Source organism: Orcinus orca, chromosome 7, assembly GCF_937001465.1.
Source record: "Orcinus orca chromosome 7, mOrcOrc1.1, whole genome shotgun sequence".
Classification (NCBI taxonomy): domain Eukaryota; kingdom Metazoa; phylum Chordata; class Mammalia; order Artiodactyla; family Delphinidae; genus Orcinus; species Orcinus orca.
The window spans coordinates 112,178,910-112,204,268 of record NC_064565.1 but is presented as its reverse complement, the minus strand read 5'-3'; the positions used below and the strand labels follow the sequence as shown (position 1 = coordinate 112,204,268).

General features: G+C 46.8%; 2 protein-coding genes and 1 pseudogene across 6 annotated transcripts in view; all 3 read right to left on the bottom strand.

Moving 5' to 3' along the window:
• PSMD1 (proteasome 26S subunit, non-ATPase 1) overlaps positions 1-6,559 on the bottom strand; it is a 105,085-nt gene extending 98,526 nt beyond the window's left edge. Inside the window, exons 1-4 of one of the 3 annotated variants that reach the window (XM_004262601.4) lie at positions 6,375-6,559; positions 2,299-2,342; positions 1,534-1,607; positions 1,179-1,348 (exon numbers count right to left, since the gene is read on the bottom strand). In XM_004262601.4, coding sequence (XP_004262649.1) covers positions 1,179-1,348; positions 1,534-1,607; positions 2,299-2,342; positions 6,375-6,390 — 304 coding nt within the window. In that variant the 5' untranslated portion in view covers positions 6,391-6,559. Of the gene's footprint in view, positions 1-1,178; positions 1,349-1,533; positions 1,608-2,298; positions 2,343-6,374 lie in introns of those variants that run through there. The other 2 variants (XM_033425533.2, XM_049712521.1) reach the window with 2 other exon arrangements.
• A 7,815-nt stretch (positions 6,560-14,374) lies between these two features.
• LOC101286318 (ATP synthase F(0) complex subunit C3, mitochondrial-like) lies at positions 14,375-14,961 on the bottom strand (annotated as a pseudogene).
• A 1,561-nt stretch (positions 14,962-16,522) lies between these two features.
• On the bottom strand, positions 16,523-24,327 carry C7H2orf72 (chromosome 7 C2orf72 homolog). 3 transcript variants are annotated; one of them, XM_033425551.2, is made up of 4 exons: positions 23,464-24,327; positions 19,586-19,699; positions 16,817-16,852; positions 16,547-16,668 (listed from the first exon to the last, which is right to left on the bottom strand). In XM_033425551.2, exons 1-3 carry the CDS (start codon positions 24,065-24,067, stop codon positions 16,848-16,850), a joined length of 723 nt encoding a protein of 240 aa, XP_033281442.1. In that variant the 5' UTR covers positions 24,068-24,327; the 3' UTR covers positions 16,547-16,668; positions 16,817-16,847. The 3 variants fall into 3 exon arrangements, with proteins under 3 accessions (XP_033281436.1, XP_004262965.1, XP_033281442.1); XM_033425545.2 differs by lacking the exon at positions 16,817-16,852 and having other exon boundaries at positions 16,523-16,668; positions 19,586-19,696; positions 23,464-24,316; XM_004262917.3 differs by lacking the exon at positions 16,817-16,852 and having other exon boundaries at positions 16,523-16,668; positions 23,464-24,310.
• Between the last annotated feature and the right edge of the window lie 1,032 nt (positions 24,328-25,359).

The following is a 25,359-nucleotide window of genomic DNA, read 5'->3' as shown; positions in this document are numbered from 1 at the left end:
ACAGGATTCACAGATGAAAACTCCAATTCAGTGAGTTCCCAACAACAATAAACTTACTTGCAACATTCTCACACCATCATGGCAAAAAAATTTTAAATGTGAACACAAAATCTTACTTCAAACTTCAGGGACATTTGAAAAGTACCTCTCTGGACTGCCTTGTGCAGCATTTCCCAATTTCTGAAAGAGAATACCAATATTCTCCTTTTAAGGGTTCAGGTGAATAATGCAGATCTCCTCTTAATCAGCAATTCAAAAAACTATACTATACACACTTGACAGAGAACACACTCTTGGGCTCTCTGTAACTATGATCTAAAGCTTGATAGTCAAAAAGACACGTCTGAAGGGTATGCAATCCCTTCTTTCATCTATTAGAACAGGAGTTTTCAAACATTTTTAAAGCTACAAAAGCTTTGAACGAACTCTTACAGAGCTGGTTCAACTTACAAGACAGAGAATCCCAAACCTTACCTGTGTGCTACCCTCTCACTTCAAAAATACAGAAGCAAATAAAAAAACAATGGCTACTAGTAGAAACAGTATGGATTTCGTAGTGAGGAAGCCTGGGTTTTAAATTCTGACCCTCCTATTTAACAGCCATGTGCCTTTATCATCTTGAAACCCAAGTTTTCTCATCTGTAAAACAAGGCTAGCTCCTTCTTCACAGGGCAACTGTGGAATAAACTATGCTATGAAGAACGACCAGTACAGTGCCTAGTACAATGGAAACACTCAATAATGGTTTCCTGTGTTAGAAACAACTCTATAAATTACTATCATTTAATTTCTGATATTCACAATAATCTGATTTAATTTTTTCATATAACAGTATGCTCACTGGAAAAGAGAGAAACATAATCACTGAGATAACTATCTTTGTGTTAAGTTGGCTGCTTCTGAATAATTTCTTAGATTCATTCTTAAAATATTTTGTGAGTAGAGTGTCTTTATTATTACTGTTATTCATATTATTGTTCATTAGGACAAAAAATAAAGCACAGAATTCTAAGGCAGATCTAAAAACTCAGGCTGCATAAAATTACTGTAGAAAGATTATGAACTTTCAATTAAAATGAAATGTGGCAACCTCAAAGATTCAGGGAAAAAAATGCTATATGTACTAGAGCAAGAAAGAAGCCAACAAGATAAAGCCTTACTAGATGGAAGATAATTACCTATAATAGTCTCCACATATTCAGAGTTATCATTGACATTGAAGAGGTCACCTGCTCCAAGTGCATAATTCAGAGACTCCTCAAAAGCCCCCAGGTGATAAAATACTTTAGATGCCACTAAGGCTGCAAACTGCCGACTCCGGAAACCTTCATCTTCATACAAAACTTCTCTGAAAGAAATTAGGAAGTATAGGCCTAGTTCAAACTGTGGTTCTCCTAAAAATTCCAAATCTAAATACTCAAGCCGCAATTTAGTGGCAGCAAATCTCTAAATGAATTAATAAGCCACAAGACCCACAGATAATTAAGGTTGATCTACTTTATTCCAATTTATAGAAATAAAGTAAATTCTTACATTTTGTCTACAGACTCAGAAATTTCTGCCCAGAAGTCATTGACCACTGCATTCAATTTGTGTAGTGCAAATTCCTGTAGAAGATAAAACCAAAATTCGATTTTGAGACAGACTTACCATTATACTTCCTTAAAAAAAAGTTTCCAACAAATCAGTGGCCAAATTCTAAGTCATATTTACTAAATGAAAAATACAAAAGTTTACCAACTGACTTTCCATTGGGCTTACATACTTCCTTTCTGTTTTCAATCATAAAACATAATGTCATTCCTTATCATACTGAACATTTTTCTTCTTTGACAGTATGTGTAAGATTGACTCTAGGCTGCTGGTTTGGATATAAATGAATTCAGGTGCCTAGAGCCAACTGAAGTATATTCCAAATTTTTGTCATATGAAAATAGTTTTAAAATATGTGATACAGAAGTAACTTTTTGTGATTGCCGTTGATAAGAAAACTGGTGTGTGTGTGTGTGTGTGTGTGTGTGTGTGTGTGTGTGTGTGTGTGTGTGTGTGTGTGTGTGTGTGTGTGTGTGGTTTCCAGGTGCCACACTGAGATTTATTTGCCTCAGCTTTGTTAAACTCTAGGGAAAACCACTGCTGTTGCCAAAATACTGTCCTGTCCTTTGGGGCTAGATTTCAGTGACTAGGTATAGACTAAGTAGGACGGCTATTTTAAATGGTGGAAGATATACAGTTATCAGTAAATTCAAAGAGCTTCAAAGTACTCATATTAAGCCCAGTTAATTTTTCTTCAACTTATACCTTAAGCTGTGGTTCTTCTTCATCCAGAAGAGAAATTATTCCAGCTATAAGACAAAAGGTATATGATTATGAAATACATATCCTAAGATAAACTAATGCTTAGTCAAAAATATATCAAGAGTTGGAAAAAAAGTATTTTTTGAGGGGTGACTTCACTAGAGGAATCATTATTTTTCTTTAAAACTGAAAAGGTTTATATTTCAAATTTTAAGAATTAACTATGTTATCAAACCCTCATAATACCATATATATCACATTATTTGCCTAATTCAACAGTTTTCAAAGCATGGTTCCTGGATCAATTAGCATTAGCATTACCTGGGAACTTGTTAAAAATAAAAATTCTTGGCCGCATCACAGATCTACTGAATTAGAAATTGTGGGGATAGGGTCCAGTAATGGAGCCATAAGCCTTCCTTGTCATACTGATATTCATTACAGTCAATCACTGGCCTAATTTACTGACCAAAATGAGAAACTTTCCTACACAATTTTAGAATAAAATTATTCACACAAAATAAACCAAGAGTTATGAAATTATTTACAAAAGCAGGAGTATTTAGTCATCAACTCACAGAATAAAATAATTCGATTATTTCAAGATGCCTATATTAAGGCACCTCTGTTGTAATCACAAGTAACCTAGAAGGTTTTGCTAAATGATGAGCAATCTCACTTGTTCTGACTTCAATTACTGAAGCACAGCATTCCCCATGTGACCCTGAGGTGATTAGCACTAACACTGGGGAGTAAAGGAAATAACAGTCCTCTCCAAAAAAATGCACCCTGAAATACAGTCATATATCAAAGGGATTATTAGAAAAAAAGACGTGGGAAATTACCGTCCTTGGACCATGAAGGAAACTAAACTGTCTCTCAGATATGTTTTCCATGTAGGTCTTAAAATCATTCCGGAACACTGAGCTGGAACACTGAGTTGAAACTGTGAGCTGATACAAAGTGTCAAGGCAACTTTCCTTAGGAGATGTAGCCATTTCTAACTGGTAAGTGTAGGTCTGCCAAATAGCTTCAAAATTTAGCAAACAAAACTATGCCATGGTTCTAGCTAGGGCATACTACTGTTCAAAAAGCATTAAAGCAGATAAAAGGAACTTCTTGGTACTCTAGGTTGGTATAACAAACCCAGAACAGAGAGGTTGAATTGACAGCATGAAGAGAAGACAGATTAAAGAATGCAATCAGGGGAGGGGAGGGGTATTGTGAACTAGTGACATCGAAGAGCTGATAGACAAGAGTACCTTAAATGTGGAACAGATCATAAATGGCAGAATGCTTTATCGAAACACTAAAAATGCTACCCATTCCCTTATCATCAATCAACGGTATGTCTGAACTGCTTTTACCAAAAGAGGTGATGGATTTCTGTATACTCTGTTTGGTTTCACTTATGACTATGTTATATGGTTGTCCTGGCTTAGAAATGCAGCCGTTGTCCGTGGAACACAACTAAATCAAATACCTACACTTCATACACAAATATTTCTCATCTTAAAAACAACAGAACTCACCTTTAGATGCGGGACGAGGCACACCTGGGGAATGGGGACTGTTTCAGGATGCTAAAAAGTTTCTTATGCCATAATATGAAGTCAGCAGATATTACCTAAAGTTGCTGTATCAATTTATAGCATTATTTTAAATAGCATATTATTTATAAATATAAAGGTATGCTCCAGAAGACACAGCTTAAAAGTTGAAAACAGTTGCCTCAATGAATAAGGGAAAAGAGGAGTGGGAGACTATTGTTTTAAAGCTTTTACGCATAATTTTCCTTTATTATGTTAAAAAAAAAATTCATTCTCACGTCTCCCTCCAGTAACCACCTATCTCTATCTCTCCGCTCCCTTTCACAGCCAAACCTCTTGGAAAAACTTAACAGTGCATGTTGACCTCTTATTCACCACTGTGTTCTTAGTACCCTGCAAGTGCCTAGGCAATAAATGAACAAATAAACTGACTAATCCAAACTAGTACCTGTTAGGTTCTGTTTAGCACCCGGGACAGATCCTAACCCATAGAGAGCCAAAGGACAGGAAACCAAGTGACAAAAGGTTTGGAGCAGAAGCTGATAAGTAATCTAGTAAACGTAACCAATGACAGTAACGAATACACACTATGCTATCACCACCGAGTCTCAGAGTAAGACCTCAAAAATCATTAGGTTTAAAGTCTAGTAAATCCCCACCAAGTGTTGTTTCAGCCTCTACTTAAAATACTCTGGTGACTGATTTATTGATTTGATTAGCTAACTGATTTCTTCATTCGAGAAATAATTCTGAACTTCTGTCATCTGCTTGGCAGTTGTTCTAAGAATTATGAAAAGTTTCCCGCCCAAAATTCTACCACAGAGAGAAAAACAGTAGTCAGGCAAGTAAACAAAGTAATTACAGGACTGTAATGAAGAGAGGGGACAGCTGAGGGGGAGAGATGCAGCATGTTTTAATAGAATGATCAGGAGAGACTAACATCTGAGCGGAAACTAAGGATTGAGAAGCTAAGGGAAAACTTGAGGAAGAGGAGTTTAGAAAGGGGGAAAAGAATGGGACAGGGCCTGAGATAGGAAAGAAACTGACATATTCAAGGAACAGAAAGGCCAGTATGATTAGGGTATAGAGAGGAAAAAAGTAGTACAAGACAAGCCAGGAATCAGATCATGTAGGCCTATAAGCCTGGATTTTATTATAAGCACAATGGAAACCACTGAAAGATTTTAACCAGAAAAATAATATTATGTGATTACGGTTTAAAAAAGAATACTCTGACTACAGCACGAAGAATGGACTATACGGAGGCAATTGTTGGAAAAACAAAACCTTAAGGCTGTCAAAGCAAGGCAGGCAAGAGATGAAGGTGGTGTGGGCTAAGTAGAGGGATCTGAAAAACAGTGAGGCCTACGTCTACAAGCAGCAAGAAATTTAGTGCTCATTTTCTCTTTAGAGAACTCTACTGGATGGAAAAGCTTTTCCTTACATTGAACTAAAATTCATCTCCCAATCATTTGTAACCACTGGAGACAAAACTCTAATCCCACGTACACGTGACAGCTCTTCAAGTCTTTAAAGAGAACTATTATGTCTCCCAGGGTCTCCACCAATTTCTTTAAGCAATCCTTATAAACACATGGTTTGGAGCTCCTTACAAGTTACTGTCCTCTGATTATCAGTCTGTTTAGAGCAAAGCACTTGTGGGGCAAGTGCAGAGTAAAACAGGACGAGAAAAAAGTTTGTGAGCAGGCACGAAAAAAGGCACCGAGGCTGTGGACAGCTACGTGCACATCAATCTGCAGCCCGGGACTTAAAAATCTCCACTTGAAACCTGACTTCTACAGCTTATCCCGCTGCAAACGTCATTCCACGATCTACGCACACAACGGTTAAGTGTAGGAAACCTGCCCCAGACACCCGTGAGTTCTTTCTTCAAGGCAGCATAGTTAGCATCTAGCCTCAAAACCACAGTTGGATTCTCAGTATAATGTCTGCTTTCAGGATGCTGTCTTCACCGAACACGAAAGTTCTCTGGGTGCTTTAACTAAATATCCTTAGAACAGACCCAGAAACGACCCGCCTCAAGCCTAGTTTAATTTAGATTTCCCTCTAAAGAGAAAGGTGCTAGGTCAGGTCGAGAAGTACTTAAGTAGCATGGGCTGCCTTACAGTCCGGCTGCACTGGGGGACCATCCCACCCTAACCACCTGCAAGGAAGGGCTGGGCTCGGACGGCCCCACATGGTCAACGGCCGAAGGAAGAGAATTAAGGAAAACACGTCGGGGTCGGAGAAGGGCCCAGGAAGCCCCTCGTGTCCGGGCACGGGGGTGTGGCTGCGGAGCAAGAACGAGCCGGTCAACCCAGCGCGATTCCCCCGAGCCGGAGGGGGTCGCGAGGGCCCCCGGAGAGCCCGGGCCACACTGCCAGCCCCCGGCCCGGGTCGTGAGCCTCGCGCAGTGAGCAGCCGCGCAGGCCGGTGCTCCGCCGGGAGGTGCCCAGTCACCGGCCCTGACTCAGCTAAAAGCCGGCGTGGCGTCTCCTCCCTTTCGGCGCCGGCTGCGATCCCACTCACCGGCTGAAGTGATCATGGCTGCGCCCCGTACTAGCCCGCCCGCTCGCTCCCTCGCTCGCTCGCCGCACCGGCCGCGCCGTCTGTCAACTCCCTGCCCGCTCGCCCCGCCGCGCCGCCTGGCTCTCCGGGTGCCCGGTTCAGTCAGTCGCCTCTTCAGGCCACCGGCTCGCTTCTCATCCAGGACCCCGCCCGCCCCGGGGCTGCCCGCTGTCCCGCCTGCCGCCTGGCGCGAAGTCTCCCCAGGCCTGTGTCTTCCGTGCCGCCACTGCCGCCCCGCCTCGCGAGGGAGGGTGCACGGAGAGCTCCATGGTGTTCTCTAACCCTCCTCGAGGTTAGCGATCCCGCGGGAATGGGAACCGTCGTCCGCACCTGGGATCAGGCTTCAGAATAGCCACCCCTAGAGAAAGGACTCCCTCCCCCCCCCCACCGTCACCCGCCATTGCTGAGAAAAACGGGTTGAGGAGAGGTGCTCGCGGGGCTCGCAGCGCCACCTGCTGCTCCGGAAGTCTCCCTGCAGCGCCCACCCCGCGCCCCAGCCAAGCCTTTAGGGATCCCGGTAAGGCAAAGAGCGTTTTCTTAGAAGGGTGATTTTCCATTTTTTTTTAAAAACCAGGGCCCAGCTTCCAAAGAAATCCAAACATAAATGCTTTACAATCATAGCACGATGAATCCCTAAGCAAGCACTGGTTTATAATAAAGTTGAACAATGAAGGTTTTTATTTACATTTGGACTAGTTAATACTGTACATGGTTTAAAAATCAGAAATATAAAAATATATACAGTGAAAAGTGTTCTGAAGGAAAAACAAATTTTCCGTTCTTGTCTTACATCTGACCAGTTCCTCTCTCCCTCCGTAGCGACAGGTTCCTGTTTTTTATTGTATCTAATTTGGAATGCCTGTTGTGATAGCCATCTGCAGTCTTGTACCAGCTTTACTAAACAATTTACTTCCATAGTCAGTACTGAGAAAACCTTGACAAAGATTTGTGACAAATGGTGGCATTTTAAAGCCACTAGCCTTAGCAAGCTACTCTTCAACTGGATAGTGACCTACTAAAGCTTATTTCTGAGGCCTTCTTGAAACAATGTAACCCAGTGGCACAAGCCAATGTTTTGCAGTTGAAATAAAATTTGGTTTATGACACACTTGAGCGTATGTGTGAATTCTTTTTTTTTTTTTTTTTAACTCTTGTGGCCAAGTTTCGTGACATGTGAGATCTTAGTTCCCCAACCAGGGATCCAACCCGCGCCCCCCTGCTTTGGAAGTGTGGAATCTTAACCACTGGACCGCCAGGGAAGTCCCAGGGCATGTGTGATTTTTTTTAAATTAGTATTCTTAGGCTATGGTTGTTAAAATATATTAAATATAATTATTAAACACTTTTCAAGAACCTGTAGCTCAGATTGAAAGACACTCACCTTGGAAGTGTGCACGAAAAACAAACAGATTGAGTGCGTGGGAGTATTATTTTACAGAGGCACTTTGGCTGATCCGTCACATAAAGATAATTGTGCGCCCCACACTCCTAAAAGAATCAGACACAAACGCTAACAGTTAACGGGAATGAGTGAAGCAGGCCGAGTGTAAGAAAACACCAGCTCAGCAGGATGGTGCAGGGCAACTGACACTAGTGTCAGGGAAGCAGTAGGGGGTGGTGGTGACTGTGACAGAATGAAGAATGATGCTGCATCTAAAGAGAGCCATGGCTACTCAGCGCCGACAGTGTTGCAGTGCCAAATGCAGGGCTACTGTCGTGAGAGCTTCTGATTTTTCCAAGAAAAGCCGGAAATCGGAATTTTGTGTGAAATCCTCAGAATTTTACATGTTGGCAAGTTGGGTGAAATGGGTGAAGGGGGTGGAAAGGTACAAACTTCCATTTATAGGATAAATCAGTCCTGGGGATGAATGTACAGCATGACGACTTACAGTTGTATATTGGAAAGTTGCTAAGAGAGTAAATTTTAAAAGTTCTGATCACAAGAAAAAATTGTAACTTGGTGCAGTGACAGATGTTAACTAAACTTAGGGTGATAAGCAGTTCACAGCATACACATATACCAAATCATTAGGCTGTACACCTAAAACAAATACAATGTTATATGTCAATTACATCTCAAAAAAAAATGTTGGCAACTAATTCTAAATGTTTTAAAGCAGAGAGGTGGCCAGTTTGCCATCTCTGCTCTTCAAAAAGAAGACATTCTCTATGGAAGGACGATTCTGTCTCTGGCTGGGACGCTGAGCTTGTAATTGCCACAGTCTCATCTGAGCCCCATGGGAGCCCTCTGAGAGGTCCCTCTCTTCTTGGACATTCTGCTGTCCCAGGCCTCTGGCTTCTCCCTCTCCATTCCATTCTGCACTCTTTAGTCAGAGCAATCTTTTTCAAAATTCAACTCTGACCACGGCCTCTGCTCCTTGAAACCCCGAGTCCCCATCTTGGGCTCTATTCTTCTGCTTTGTTCTTCCCTGTTTCTGTGCACAGGCTTCTTCTCACTCCCCATTCTCCCTGTGGGAGTGCAATGCCTCGGATTGCTATGGACAAGGTGGTGGCCCTAAAATGTACCCCTGCAGCCCTGCCCTCTCTCCAGAGCATCAGACTCACACACCTACCAGGCATCTCTGCTTGACGCTCTTTAATTCAACGACCTCAAAGCTGCATACATTGAGGCCCCACCCCCCACCCCCGCTAAATGTGTGTCTCCTGCCTTGATCCCAGTGTGATGAAGGGCATCCATCAGCTACTGAAGCAGGGCCCCCAGGGAGAGGGTGGGTAGAGGGCACCATTGACTGTTCTGTCCCCCCCAACTGGTCTGCACCAGATATGGTCCTCCCTAATCTCTCTCACACCAGCCCAGCCTCCCATCTCACTCCATCACCCACTAGTCATCTCCCCCTCTTCTTTCCTGGCCACAACAGTTCCCAACAGCCTTGACTTCCTGCTCACCATGGCACAATTCTCCAGGCCATTCTTCACAGCTAGCCTGGAGCACTACCCAAAACAAGGAAGGCAGAGACTGTCTCCTCCAAGCTTCTCCAGGACTTTCATCCAACCCTGCTTCCCCTCCATCTTTATGTCCCACCCCTCTGCCCTGTGTGCCACACTCTGGCCATCCTGAACTGCTCCGATTCCCAAAAAGGCTGTGCGGGCATGGTACCTTGTCTCTGACCTCAGTACCCGCTCTCTGCTCTGTCTTCAAGGCCTCTCCCCCTCATCCCCAGCACCTCCTCCAGGAAGCCTTCCTTGACCACCCCACCATGTGTCCCGTTACAGCCTTTACCCACACAGCTATAATCATGTCTTCTTGCCTATGTCCCAACTGGACAAGGAACTACTCAAGGGCACAGCCACATCTTATTCATCTCCGTGTCCCCTAGAGTAACTAGTACAGGGTCAGGCACATAGCTGGTGCTCAATAAATATTTGTTGGATGAATGGATCAACACAGGGTCAGTTAGTTATTGGCACAAGGCTAGAACTCAGACCAGTGTCTCAGAAACCCCTGCCCTCTCCAAGACTCCAAAATGTGCTCTTTTTAGAGGACACTTAGGACACAGTAAAACCACAGAAAGAATTCTTACCCAGTGCTCTGTTCATAAACAACTATCTCCCTCCAAATACAGGAATAACACAAAAGATCTCAAAACCCAAACGAGGTCAGCTGTGGGCTCACACAGTTACGCGCTAGGCGGGGACCTCTGTCAGGGTGACGGGAGGAAACCGTGACCCTGATTTTTCTTTGCGTATGTGCCCACCTTGAGCAGGATTCAGTCCGAAGCTTCGCCGAAGCACCTCCCTGGCCCGCGCGGCGCCCTCTAGTGGTCACAGCGTTCCCCAGAAGGCAGAGCACATGGGATGGGGCGAGCGCTCTATGACCACCCACCTCTACCCACCCCCATCCCCTCAACCCGCGAGCCTTCTGGCATTTGAATCCTGGGTCTTAGGAGGGCTCGGTCTCCTGTCAAGGACTGGGCTCGACTGCTTATTGAGCTGCACAGTGATAAGGTGGAAAGGGCGGTGTCGGTGCCAGGACACCAGGGATCAAATCCCTGTTGCACAGCAGCCCTGGGGTCACCTGAGCCCTGCTGTAGAGGGGGCTGGTCCACCTACCTGGCGCAGCTTGTGAGGGGAGGTGCTTTAATCAAGGGCTTGGCATAGAGCAGCGCGGAATAAAACTGGCCACGAGGCTAGTGGTTGCTTCCTGTACAGCACGCCGGCCACGTGCTTTCAGAGTAAAAGCAGACGAGGAGCAGAAACGTGAAACGCAGACGGTGACTCGGGCCTCCCGTAGGTATGTGCTTGGTTGGAGGGAAACGCCCAGCTGGGGCTGTAATTGTTTTGGATGGACCGAGGCACGAAAGAACCCGGGAAGCCATCGGAGACGCTGGGCTCTCTTCCCTCTAAGGACAGTGTCCAGGAGGGCAACGCCTATCATGGGCAACCGGAAGTCTGCCCTGGATGAAGTGATGCTGGAAGCCACTGTTCCCTCGCTGGGGGAGGGGTGGCTGGGGGCGGGGGGAGGGTCTATGATGACCAACCAGCTCTGGGCAAGTGGCCAGGGGTGGGAGGAGCCACAATGAACCCTCAAGGGAGACATCCTGCACTCTGGCTGTCCTATCTAGTGACTACTAGACCCAGGTCGCCACTTGAAATGTGGCTAGTGCAACCCAGGAACTGATTTTAAATTAAAATTGTATTTTATTGAAATTTAAAGACTGGTACCCAATTCAGTCATTGGAAAACTTTTTAAGTATCTTTGGAACAATTGAGGATGTGAATCTATTTTTTCAACTATAAATTTAATGAAATCTAAATACAGATTAAGTATATTGGATAAAAATTTAATTTCTGAATTGGCTGTAAGTGTAAAATTCTCACAGGGTTTCAGAGACACAAAATGCCTCATTAAAGTTTTTTTTATATTTACAGTTGAAATGATACTATTTTGGACATACTGGGCTAAATAAAATGTTCATAAAATTAATTTCACCTGTTTCTTTTGATTTTTTTTTCTAATATGGACACTAGAAAACTTAAAGCTACCTATGTGCCTGGTAGGTTCTTCTGAGACAGGGCTGGTCTAGACTCACCCCGAGGTCTCAGTCCCTCTGCCCTCCTATTCAGGCCTGGCCCCTTGGCCTGCTTCACCATCATGGCTGCTCTTTGCTGGTGGCACGTACGGGGCCAGACCAGATCAGGGGGCAGAATCTGAAAGTGAGACCCACTCCTGTCAGGGATCAAGGGGCTGTTCTGGAGAGGGCTATGCACCTGGGACAGGGGAGGGGAGGGATGTCAGAGTGAAGGCATTCTGGGGTTAGGGTAATGATCTGAGGCAACACCCTGCTCTGAGAAGACCTTGTTAAACAGTGAGGGAGAGAAAGAACTCATGTGACAAGACAGAGACCGAGTTTCTGCAGCCAGGACTCATTCTCAGGGCTTGGCTCCAAGGACTAAGCTAAGCGCCTAATTACTCCATATAAGTGCAGAGCAGGACAGCAACAAGCATGACTTGAGACTGACAATCTGCATTTCTGCCTGAGGGTCTCTGAAATTCACTGTCTGCACTTCAGCAGGAACCCTGGCTGGAGCTGAGCAGCTCAGGGAGGAAGCCAGACAAGATTCTCTCTCTTGCCAGAGCCCTGGACCCACAGCAGCCCTAGCGCCCAGTCGCACACCATGGTCCCTTGGAGTCGAATTCCAAGATCCCTGTGAACCACAGCATGGCCCAGTGGGGTAGTCTCTGTTTCTCCTCCGTATTAGGCAGCCTCAAATAAAAGGCAACCAGAGGGCTCTGGCCCAGGGGCCAAAGGCATCAGAGGGATACGTGTGGGGTCCTGGGCGTCACCCCTGCCCTCTCCATTTCCCCTTGAACTTTCCACGTGTCAGCATATGGCAGGCTGCCCAGGCCAACTTCCTCGTCTGTCCCAATCCTTGATCCACTTACACACAAAACCAGGTCAGAAGGGGGTCATCTGGGTACAAAATAACCGGCTCCTCTACTGTGCTGGCTATGTTTGCCACCCAAACAGGACAAAGTGCAGCCTTCTGACCACAGGGACAGCCCTGCAGCACGGATCTGCTACACTTTGAAGTATAGACTGCTTTCAGGTTCACGTGGCCACTGTCAACCTTCCCCAGGGAGGTGGGGTCCTAGGTGGTCTGCCCCCAAGAGGGGCTTGTTTAGACCAGAGGTGTAGGGGCCTCAGCCCTTGACCCCTTTGCAGCTTTGCCTTAAACTTTGGTTTGATAACCAAGGGATTCTTGTGCAGAAGGTCTCGTAAATAAATATTTTGAGAGGAAACTGTGACGCACGTAGTATAAAGGGTTCTCTGAGACTCCATTAAGGCCATTTTATCTCGTTAGACATTCACGTGTGCAGACACACACCCTAATAAATACCAAGTTAAATGCTATCTCTTAAAAAAAAAACCTCTTTTTAAATATCTACTTACACTTTCCAGCTACATGTTTTCCAATCCCAGCCAATAGGGTTGTGGAGATGTCACCCAGGGCAGGACTGAGGGACTTTAGGTCAGACGATTCCATTTATTATCCATGGAATTCCATTCCATCTGCCATTTAACCAGATGCCTTGCTCCCAAGGGTCCCTTCAAGGAACACTTTTATGAGAATAAAGATCCATTCCGTTTCCAATTAGCCGGCAATTAGGTACTGTTTGGTTTTATTAGATATTAGGAATTATTGATTCAAGTCAGAAGTAACACAACCACTGCCATATTAGAAAGATTAGCACCGAAGAGCCCACACGGGGACCTGACTGGAGGCCCCTCACCGATGGCTCCTGGTACCACTGACCTAATTCTGCCCTCAGACAGGCCCACCCCAACCTTTGTGCCTTGTAAAGGGTCCCTAGAGGAGAGACCCACTGCCAAAGCCATCCCTTCTGCTACCTAGCTCTTCTGTCTGCTAGAAGACGGCAACAACATTTCCAGAAAGGATGGGGCGTATCTTAGCCATTCTCAAGGAAGCAAAGATGGGTCTCAGTCTCGTTTAACATTTGGGAGGCAGAACCCAAATCTCAGTAAAGAAAGACCTTCTCTCTTCAACTATTCACAGCAAATACTGAAGGTAACGAAAAAATAATGAGTAAACCACCCTTTATACCAGAGGCTTGCAAACTCACTTGCCCACCTGGACCAGGACCAGGCAATGGCATATTCAGATGAAGAGAAGCAGAGGAGTGGCAGAGGTGGGCGGGAGGGATGCAGGACACTGGAGAGGACAACATGCCCCATCCTTCACCCAGAAAACCAGCTTTTTTACATGCAATCTCCCAAGTTTCAAATGTTGGCAACAAATACAGAAGATTTTTAAACACAGCAGAGGCTACTGTCATGTGACTTCTGCCTTAGACAATTTCCTAACTTAAAAAAAGCTCCCGCCCCCCCCATCAAATAACAAAACTTCAACCAAATTATTACAAAGAAATTAACAGAGAAATAGAAAAATATAGCAGCTTCAAAAATACCAGTCTTGGGGCTTCCCTGGTGGTGCAGTGGTTAAGAATCCGCCTGCCAACGCAGGGGACACAGGTTCGATCACTGGTCTGGGAAGATCCCACATGCCGCGGAGCAACTAAGCCCGGGTGTCACAGCTACTGAGCCTGCGCTCTAGAGCCCACAAGCCACAACTACTGAAGCCCGCGTGCCTAGAGCCCGTGCTCTGCAATGAGAAGCCCACGCACTGCAACGAAGAGCAGCCCCCGCTTGTGGCAACTAGAGAAAGCCCGCGCGCAGCAATGAAGACCCAATGCAGCCAAAAATAAATAAATAAAACAAATAAATTTATTAAAAAAAAAACCAGTCTCCCCATTTTATCTTATTTTTTTATTTTTTAACGTTTTCATCTTTAATGAAATGACTTTGGAAATAACATTCATTTCCATGAAACCAATACTACAGTTTTTGGAGTCACAGTAAGATCCACAGAATTATATCTGTAATTAATATGAATGCCAACATTTCAAGCAGTAATTTCTGTTATATGGCAAACAAAATCAAGAAAGCAACCGTCAAACAAGAGACCCATAGCTTCAGAGAAGTCAAATCCCAGGATAGCGTGTGAGAACAGTTGCTGCTTCAGCGAAGGGTTTCTGGCGAAACCAATGATGAGGCTGCCAAAGGCTGTTCCCATAACAGCACCAGAATCAGCCACTCCTAGTGCTGCAGCACCTGCACCAATAAAATTGGCTGTAGTATCAATGTCTCTGCTGATTGCACTGGTCTAAAACTCCCTTTGGATTAACTGAGACACACCATTCTGGGCCCCATTAAGTACTGAAGAGCCCTCTCCAGCCCTAGCCTCTGGTCGAGATAACACTGATGCAGAAATTGGTCTGTATGCAACTCTGGGTCCAACTCGGATCAGAGCAGGGTGCAGGCGAGCTTGCGCAGGCGAACATCTTGCGCTCTTCAGGGCAGCTGGAGGACTTGGTTGACAGGCAACGTGGGCTCCTCTCCTGCTTCCTCTCTTCCCGGGAGGTGGCCGTGGCCGTGGTGGTAGAGGTCCAAGGAATGGGGCTCCCCATTTTAAAACAAAGTCCCCATTTTAAAACAAAGCAATTCATTTTGTGTAGGAGGAAGTCAGCTGTATCCTTCCTGTCATCCTACCTGCCCTCACACTCATATGGACCAGGTTCCCTATTATAGAGAATAAATTGAGGCACAGAGCAGGGAGGGCCCCTCCTTAGCATCAAAGAGCTCCTCGGCCACAGAAGGTTTCCCATTGCCCGTTTGGTCGCCATCACAGCAAGAACTGAAATAACTAATACAAGTTACGTAGCATCTTGCAGAGTGCTGGGCACAACTGCACGTCTGCTGAGTGAATCATGCGTGAATGAATGAATTTAGCTGCTTCCCTTAGACAGTGCTTTCTACTTGGGAAAATCAGGAGCTGTGCTTGCCATTCCAAAGACTGGATTTCTCCAGGGGCAGGTGAGAAAGACAAGGGAGTTAATACAGAGTTCCCTCTCTGAGTGAACAGTCAGATGGTCTTCCCGGCTTTTAAGGGAACATCATTGACCCTGACTGACTCATAAACAGAGAAAAAAGGATTGAGGAACTCGGCACCTCTGGGCTTCATCTGCTTTGACCTCGGGTTAGGACCTGAGATCGAGAACAGATCCTATGCTCTTGTAATCCATACCCCTAACTTTCCTTCTGTTTGGTGCTGTGGTTAGTCCCTAGCATCTTTATTCTCAAAGAACGCGGCACAGAAAGTTAATGTCAACATGAGGAAGAAACATGGTCCTTTCTTCTCAAGAATGTGCAAAGCTATTTATACCCTGGGCCTGCAGCACAGGGACCATACTGGCTCTGGCCCTAAAGGCCCCCAGGGTGGCAATGCATCTTTATTCTGCCTTGCCCTGGGAGCCAAAGCCCCAGGAAGCCCAACTCTCTCTGCTCTGGGGGACTCTTCCTAGAATTTGACAGGGAGGAGATTGTCTCATCTACAGTTTCTCAGAGTTGCCATGATTGGCATTTTGAATGGAACAATTTTGTGCTGCTGGAGATTGCCCTGCACATTGTGAGATGCCCACTAAATTCCAGGGGTTTCCCACAGTTGCAGTGACTCTCCCAGCACACCACACATGCACACACATGCACACACACACACACAAATTTCCAATACTGCCTGGAGCGGGTAGCCTGGCCCCTGGCTGAGAGCCACTAGGCTGGTAGCGCCCTCACGTGTTTGAGAAACAGAAGACCCAAAGGTTGAGTGACAGGTCCAAGGCTCCCCTCTCAGATCTGATGATTTCTAGTCCAGCTGCTCTTGAAATGATGGATACTCATGCAAACAATCATGGGATGTCACAGCACCGCAGAACCTCAAAGCAGATAGCCAGCTGTCTCAATGGCATAGAGAAACCACGGCACAGAGAGAAAAAATAACCCCACAGTGACCAGAGAGTGAGCAAATGCGAGGGGGGGGGCAGATTCCCGGAGGATACACTTTCTTAGGTCCTGCTTAGCTTAGTAAGTCCCGCTGCTTGGCTGGTAACAGGTCAATGCAACAGCCCCCTGGAAGGTGGGGTTTTGTAGCATCCCAAGGTCAACATGGAGGCAGGGTAGCTCAGTGAGAGCCAGCCCCCTGTCTGTAGGTTAGAGCCGGGGCAGCCACGGGTCCAGCCTTCATCTCAAGTCTCCGGCGGGCTCAGTGGGAGTGGAGGCAACTCTATCACAGGCTACTGAACCCTTTCTGGGATCCTCGCAATCTCCATTGGGATATACGACTGTCAGTGCCAGCTCCTCCTCAGGATCCTGGAAGTTACCTGGAACACAAGAGAAGGAATCACCCAATGAGAAGATAAAGTTTATGAGTGGGTAAGCTGGGAATGAAAGGGAAGGAGTTGGCCCCAGTGACTCTCTACTTTAAAAACACAACAAAATACGTAGCGAAAACCTTAAAAATGTACATACCCTTTGACCCAGCAATTCCACTTCTAGGATTTTATCCTAAGGAAATAATTAGGAATAATTAGTGGAACTGCTCCAACCATCTTGCTACCAGCATACGGATGGAAACAGCACTGAGGACGGCCCAGCAAAGAGAAGGAAAAATCCTGGGTCCTTGAAAGTGTTGCTGGACCCCTAAATCAACCAGCCCTGAAACTGACTCCACCTCTAGACTGTCTTTTAGGTGAGATGATGAATTCCTCGTCTGCTTCTGCTAGTTTGAGTCATGGCTTCTTTACCTATAGCTGAGAGCATCCTAACTGATTTGATATCTGAAAAAGGGATTGGCTGAGTAAACTGTGGCTCAGTCACATTATGGGATTCAGGCATTAAAAATGACGTACAGGGCTTCCCTGGTGGAGAAGCGGTTAAGAATCCGCTTGCCAATGCAGCGGACATGGGTTTGATCCCTGGTCTAGGAAGGTCCCACATGCCGTGGAGCAACTAAGCCCGTGGGCCACAACTGCTGAGCCTGCGCTCTAGAGACCGCAAGCCACAACTACTGAAGCCCACGTGCCGAGAGTCCGTGCTCCGCAACGAGAAGCTACCACAATGAGAAGCCCGTGCACCGCAACGAAGACCCAAGGTAGCCAAAAATAAATAAATAAAAATGATGTATAAAATTCCATAGGACTGAATGCACACACACACACACACACACACACACACACACACATACACAAGTAAAATTCAGGAAATCTGAGTAAGGTCTGTGGATTGTTTCAATGTCAACACCCAGGCTATGATATTATCCTATAGTTTTGCGACATGTACATGGGGGAAAACAGGGCAAGATGTACACAGGATCTCTTAATGTGATTTCTTACAATTGTGTAATCACATGCAATTAATTGTGTAAGATTAATTGCATGTGAATCTACGATCACCTCAAAAAAAAAAAGATGAAAGATGTTGACATATAATTATCGCTGTGGAATACTGCACAATCACAGTATGCTATTGATAAAGAAAGCAGATTCTAAAACAGTGTATGTAAATGTATGTATGTATAATCTGCTATTTATTATGTATATTATAAATGTTTATGTATAGCCTGCACACGCAATTGGCATTTAATACATTCACTTCTACATGAGACTAAACAATTTGGTATATGCTACAGAGAGAGGTGATCAAAGAGTTACATAAAGTTGTTTATGGGGACTTCCCTGGTGACACAGTGGTTAATAATCTGCCTGTCAATGCAGGGGACACAGGTTCGAGCCCTGGTCCGGGATGATCCCACATGCCGCGGAGCAACTAAGCCCCTGAGTCACAGCTACTGAGCTTGTGGTCACAACTACTGAAGCCCATGTGTCCTAGAGCTTGAGCTCTGAAACAAGAAAAGCCACCGCAATGAGAAGCCTGAGCACTGCAATGAGGAGTAGCCCCTGCCTGCCGCTACTAGAGAAAGCCCAAGCGCAGCAAAGAAGACCCAACGCAGCCAAAAAAAAAGAAAAAAAAATGTTTATGATTCCTTTGCTTTTTTTCCCCTTTAGTTTCCAGATACATCCAAAATGATGATGGAGAGGTTGACGTTAACATTTTTGCAGTTAAATATATTAAAATGTGATGTATTTTGCAGATGATTTATATATTATATAGAAGTGAATTTATTAATATTTAAGTAGTACAAGGCAATATAAATAGATAGCTAGATGGACAGACAGACAGAATGGTCTACCCAAATTATAGTTGACTCTGAGTGGGGGAATTAAATGAATGATTTTTAATATTTGTGTTTCTTCTTTTGTATTTTTTGAGCTTTCAATTGTGTAGACAGAATTCTAAGACAGCCCCCAAGATTCCCATTCCTTGGTGTACTTATCCTGCTTAATCCCCTCCTTTGAGTGTGGGTGGGGCCTGTGATTCTGATGAGATAGTCATGCCATAGATCTGGGTATGTGACGAAGGTGATGGGGAGTCACTCCTGTGATTGGGAGTCACTCCTGTGATTATGTTATGTTATAGGAGACTGGAGATTCTCCTCAGGATGGAAGGAGCAGCTGCTGTGTATTGAGGGAGCCTGGGAGAGGAGACAGCTTCAGGGCCTCTTGGAGGTGACAGCCAGCAAGGTGGGGACCTCAGTGCTCCAGCAGGGTGCAGTCCCCCCCCTAGGTGGGCTCTCGCTGCTCCTGCAGTCCAGTCACTTCGCTATACACCCTAATCAGCGCACACCCCTGCTCAGAAGTCGCCAGGGTTCCCTATTCCTGACAGACTTGGGTCCAGGGCCCTGATGTGACTCCAACTCTCCTCTTCAGCCTCGGCCCTCACCAGTCTCATTCTGCACCTCACCCCCAGGGCACTCTTTTCTGAGCTTGACATCATGCTGTCAAGCCTTTGTTCATGGTGTTCCCTCTCCAAATCTTCCCATTTCTAAGAAAATCCCCCAACCTCCAGCTCAAAAGTCACTTGTTAAACTCCCTGGATCCTCAGGGGAGACAATGCGTTTGGCTCCAGGTGCCCCATCACCTACATCTGGCAACTGTCTTCCAGCCCCGCCCACAACCCCTTCCCTAGTCAGAGACTCCTGGGGCGAGAGCCCCGATGACCCAGCCTGAGTGCCGGCTGCCTGGGGGTCAAGGCACCTCACGTTGCTCATCCCCATGTCCCGCACAAGGCAACGTCTTCGCCGATGGTGGGCCACTCCATCCCTATGGTCCACTGTGTGCACGTGACCTTAACCCCAGGCCCCCCTCAGGGTCCAGGAAGCCAGGAAGGCGACACACTCACCCTGAGCTGGGTCACTGGGGGAAGTGGCATCTGGGTCCTTCCCCCGGCTCCAGGGACCCCAGGAAAAGCATGCCAGCAGTCCTGGGAGGCCGGGTCTCTCCCACGCTCCTTCTGCTAGAAAGAACACAAGGTCCAAGAGGCAGTGGGGTCAGATGGGGCATGACACGACTGAGAGACTTTCTGTTCAGCCACCCAAGAGCTTCAACTGTCAACTGCCCTAGTTTTAACTGCCTGATTAAAAAAGAAAGATTCTGATTTGCAAAAGGGGGTAGGTTTTTGAGCTTTAAAAAAAAAAACCAAAAAGAAAGACTGCTTTTATATACCTATTACCTAATTTCATCTTTGCAAAAACTCTATGTAGGTACCATGTTGGAGAAACTACAGTAACAAAAATGACATGAAATTAATTACAATTACATAGCACCAAAGAAAAAACTCAAGAAGCAGTAATTGCCCCCCTACCCCCGGATTTGTAGTTCAAACTATTTTTTAAATTTTATTGAAGTTTAGTTGATTTACGATGTTGTGTTAATTTCGGCTGTACAGCAAAGTCACTCAGTCATACATATATATACTTTTTTCATATTCTTTTCCATTCTGGTTTTTCACAGGATACTGCATATAGTTCCCTGTGCTATACAGTAGGACCTTGGTGTTTATCCATCCTATATACAGTAGCTTGCATCTGCTAATTCCAAACTCCCAATCCTTCCCTCCCCCACCCCTCCTCCTCCTTGGCAACCATAAGTCTGTTCTCTATGTCTGAGAGTTTGTTTCTGTTTTGTAGGTATGTTCATTTGTGTCGCATTTAGGATTCCACATATAAGTGATAACATATGGTATTTGTCTTTCTCTTTCTGACTTACTTCACTTAGTATGATAATCTCTAGTTGCATCCATGTTGCTGCAAATGGCATTATTTCATTCTTTTTATGGCTGAGTAATATTCCATTTTGTGTATATATATATATATATATATATATATATATATATACATACACACACACAATGTGATATATATATATCACATCTTTATCCATTCATCTATCAATGGACATTTAGGTTGTTTCCATGTCTTGGCTATAGTACATAGTGCTGCTATCAACATAGAGGTGCGTGTATCTTTTCGAATTATAGTTTTGTCTGGGTATATGCCCAGGAGTGGAATTGCTGGATCATAGGGCGACTCTATTTTTATTTTTTTGAGGAACTCCATACTGTTTTCCATAATCGCTGCACCAATTTACATTCCCACCAACAGTATAGAGGGCTCCCTTTTCTCCATACCCTCTCCAACATTTATTATTTGTAGACTTTTTTGAGGGGGGGCCACGCAGCATGTGGGATCTTAGTTCCCCTACCAGGGTTCAAACCCGCGCCCCCTGCATTGGAAGTGAGGCATCTTAACCACTGGACTGCCAGGGAAGTCCCTATTATTTGTAGATTTTTTAATGATGGCCATTCAACTATTCTTGAAATGGCCATCAAACTATTTCTTAATAGAAATAGAATTAATCTTTTTTGATAATCACACACAAAACAATTACATGTCGATTCGAGTTTCCTTATTATAGTACCACCTCAGTTATCTGGGGATTTACTTGAGATTCCTAACCATCTGGAATAAGGTCAACTGGAACAAAGTTTTAAAAAAGGACTCCGGAGAGCCAAGACACAGAAAATCCTTTCTCATAATTCTTCAATTGGGGCCAATTTACTCTTAATCTGTACCCAATTCTAAAAAGATTGGGTCCTTGTTTTTCAACCAAAATGCATCTGAATTAAGCATAAACTGGGTAAAAGAGCACTACCAAGAGGCAGGCAACCTACAAGTATAAGAATAGGCATCAGACAGTGAGAAAGAGACTGGAAAGCTCCGCAAGCACTAGCAAAACCTCAGGAGCATGAATCCATGGTGCAACCCACCGCAAAAGCCTGGAAGAAATTACTGGACAATGAGTTATAATTACACCCGTGACCTTTAGTCATTAACGAAAGGTTTCATGTTCAGTATGTTTTGATAAAAGTACAATCGACTTTAACACAATATATAGAATGATTCCCTTGCAAAATGTTAAAAATTTGAAATGTTAGTGTTTAAAAAGAGGCAAGGATTCTGCATGCCAAGCAGGGTGTCAGGAAATGGGAATACAGTGGTGATTAAACTCACAAGGGAAAGTGACAAAACCATGCAGAAGCAGGTTCGGGTTTCATTTGTGAACTTGCAAATGAGAGTGGGCGGGTCAGGGAAGGCTTTCTGGAGGAGGAAGTCCAGTTCTGAATGGTGAGATGGGATTGGTCAGGAAAAGGAGGATGGAAGAAAAGGCTTTTCTCTCTGAGGCAACTGCACTGTAAAAAAAGTTTAGGAGCCCAGAGCAAGCTTGGCTCTGGGGAATTAAAAGTTGTTCCCTGGGGGTGGGGGATGGGGGTGGTGGGATGAACTGGTAGATTGGGACTGACATGTATACACTAATATGTATAAAATGGATAATTAATAAGAACCTGCTGTATAAAATAATAAATAAAATAAAATTCAAAAAAAAAAAGTTGTTCCCTGGGAATAAGAGATGTCTAAGAGACAAAGGGCTCAGAGAATTTCTAGGCACAGGCTCATTAGGGGACAGAAAATTTTCCCCATGGGGCCAGGTCAGCAAAGGTGCTGGCAGCAACAACCCGAATGACAGTCCACCTCAGGACGTTCTCCATGTCTTTCAGAATGCTGGTCCTTGAGTTTCAAATTTAGCTGGCTTCCTCACAGACTCAACAGAAGAGTTGCGGGAAGGGGAGGAGAAGGTTAGGGCAGGCTCCACAGCTGAGATGAATGGTCTTCACCTAGGCAGGCCACGCTGGCAGGTAAGTCTGTGACATTTGCGACATCAGAGGTACCAGGTCTCCTTGCAGGAAAAGCCCCACCCCCGACCCCTGTAAGTCTGGCATCACCCAGTTGCTGAGTTAACACACCAATGCCCAGGGAGGCGGAACACAGCCTCTGTCGTCATTAACTCTTTAGCAACAAGGTTGGCAGAGGCTGGAAAGCTTGGAGGGCGGCAGGTGCTGGAGAGGAGTGGGGGGAAGGAAGCTAGAAGCTAGAAGCTAAATCACTCCGGCTTTTCACCGCTTTGCCAGATCCAGCTGTACTTAACATCCATATTTTAATCTCGGGGCACTGGAAACCTTCTGTAAAACCCTGTGTATCCGGATGGACGAGATTCTGACCCTTTTGCTGATGGCAGCAGTCACTGGGGCTGGGAGAAGACCCGTACTCCCCTCCCCACACTTCAGGAGAGTGGGGAGGGAAGCGAGGGAGACACTGCAGTGGGTAGCCAAGAAGGACTGGTAAACTCTAGGCCCTCAGTCCCTCACATCCTTTCTCCCCTCACCTCCAAGTCCCCGGCATTTATTCCTTGCCTTCTTTTGACCCCGCGGCGTTTCACCGTCGCGTCTCTAGCGCATCCCTAGCTGTGAGCGTCCTAGAAGCTCCTGGCACCGGATATCCCCCTAGTCCCAATTTTGTCCTCCTCCCACCTTGAAACTGGTGCATCCCAAGGCTTTCCCGTCTCCTCCTCCCCTCCCCCCCCCAATCCCAGATCTGTGCCCAGCTCAGTCCAGCCCTCTTTCCACCAACCTCCCCTGCCTTCTGCTTGCCCCCTCGGCTTTCCTAAGCACTCAGAATCCCTTGCACTCAGGATCCCCCCGGGACAGACTCGGCCCGTTGCCCAGGGCCCGCTCCGCCCTACCTGGGAGGCCTAGTGCTAGGCACCTCCTCTCTCCTGGCCTCAGTTTACCTCGGTGTACCATGAGGGGGGAGCTGGCCAAAAAAGCTGGCCTTCCCCCAGCCGCCGCCCGCCCACGCCGTCCGGGACCTAGAGCCCACTCACCTGGTCGCAAGCGCCCGGCGGCTTGCAGGGCCCTGCAGGCGGCCGCCTGAACAGTCAAGTTGGAAGCCGGGTGGCCGGGGCAGTAGGCAGCCGCCTGCACCGGGCCTCCAGCCTGGCGGCCGAATACCGTGCGCAGCAGCGCCTCCAGTAGCCGCAGCTCCGGAGCCACCGCATCCTCGGGCTCCGCCTCGGCCACCAGCACCCCGACCAACGCCGCGCCGGGCCGCCGCCGGCTGCGCACGTCCCGCAGCATCTCCCGCAGGTGCCGCCGCGGCTCCCGGGCTGCCAGCGATGACGCGCGGCACAGCACGAAGACCAGCGGTGAGCGGATGGCGCGCGCCCGGGTCGCGGGCACCTTCTGCGCCCCCGGCGCCCCGGGCCCCGCGCCCTCGGCCGCCTCGCCGCCCGGCTTGCCCGCGGCTTGCTGGGGCGGGAACACCGCCCGGGCGAAGTCCCACAGCAGCGCGCGGCTCTGCTCGCGCTCCCACAGTTCTCCCACCAGCAACACCTGCCCGCAGCCGCCCGCCGCCTCCACCAGCGCCTGGAAGGGCGGCTCAGCCGCGCGCGCGGGCCGAGCAGCCAGCGCCTCCAGCTCGCGCTCCATGCTCGCCGCCTCCCGCCTTCTGCGGCCGCTGCTGCCCTGCCTGGCCAGCTGCCTGCCTCTCGAGGGGGCAGCGGCAGCGGCGGCGGCGGAGACAGCGGCGGCGGCGGCCGGGAGGACACGCCCCCGAGGGCTGCGCCCCGCCCGGCCCCCGGCCCGCGGGCCGGGATCGCCCAGCTCTAGCCGGCTGCTGGGCGGGAGCGGAGGCTCTCCCCCAGGCCTCTAATGGTGGCTCCTCCCGCAGTCCCTAGGGCAGACGCGGGGAAACTGAGCCGTTCATCCATCCATCCACCCATCCATCCATCCAACATTTATTGAACACCTACTAGGTGTACAGGACCCGAAGGTAGAGGAAGACAGAAAATTATCATGTGAGCAAATGGACCTTCACAAGCTAGATTGGTCTGAGGCCTGGAGCAGATAGATTTCTGAGTTCTCATGGTTCGGGGACAGGAAGTTTTGGAGGCCGGGCTGCCGGTGACTGCTGCTTTGAAGTGAAGTTGGCGGGTGGGGCAGGGCACCAGATAAGTGGGTAGTGAGGTGAGAAAAGAAGGGAAGCAGGGGTCTCTTCTGTTACTTCTGTCCTTGACTCACCTTTTGGGCCTTCAGCATTTAGAAAACGAATTGAGGGCTCATTGTTTCAACAAGTCCTCATGACCTGCAGGGCATTGTCCTCCGCACTGGGAAGTGGAGGCAGATCGTGTTGCTCTCTGTGGAACGGAAAGTCTAGGGGGGCAGATGTGGGGCACGGATGGTGTTCTGATCTATGTGTGCAGGAGGGGGACAAGAGGATGTCAGTAGGCCAGGTCAGAAGCACGAATGCATTTCCTTTCATTCTAAGGGTCTAAGTCAGCTTCGTCCGATAGAACATTCGGTGGTGATGGAAGTGTTTTGTATTATCTGTACTGTCCAATGCAGTAGCCACTAGACATATGTGCTATTATGGAGCACTTGAAATCTGGCTAGTGCAAGATTTAGATTTTATTTCATTTCAATTAAGTGTAAATAACTACATGAAGTGAGTGGCTAGGGCATTGGGCAGCGCTGGTCAACGCTCTTTACCTCTCCTCTATTACTCGGTATAGACCAAAGGCCCCTTTGGGTCAATAACTTGTTAATACTCAGCTCTCTCCTTCACCGTATAACCCACAATCTGCTCTTGTAGTTACTGTGTTTCCTGCCCCCTGTAATTATGTTGAAACATCTCCTCCTGGAGAGTTTGTATGTCCATTCAATAAAGCAAACCTTTTCTGAGCACCTCCTGTGTGCAAGCAGTGGGGATTCAAACATATCCA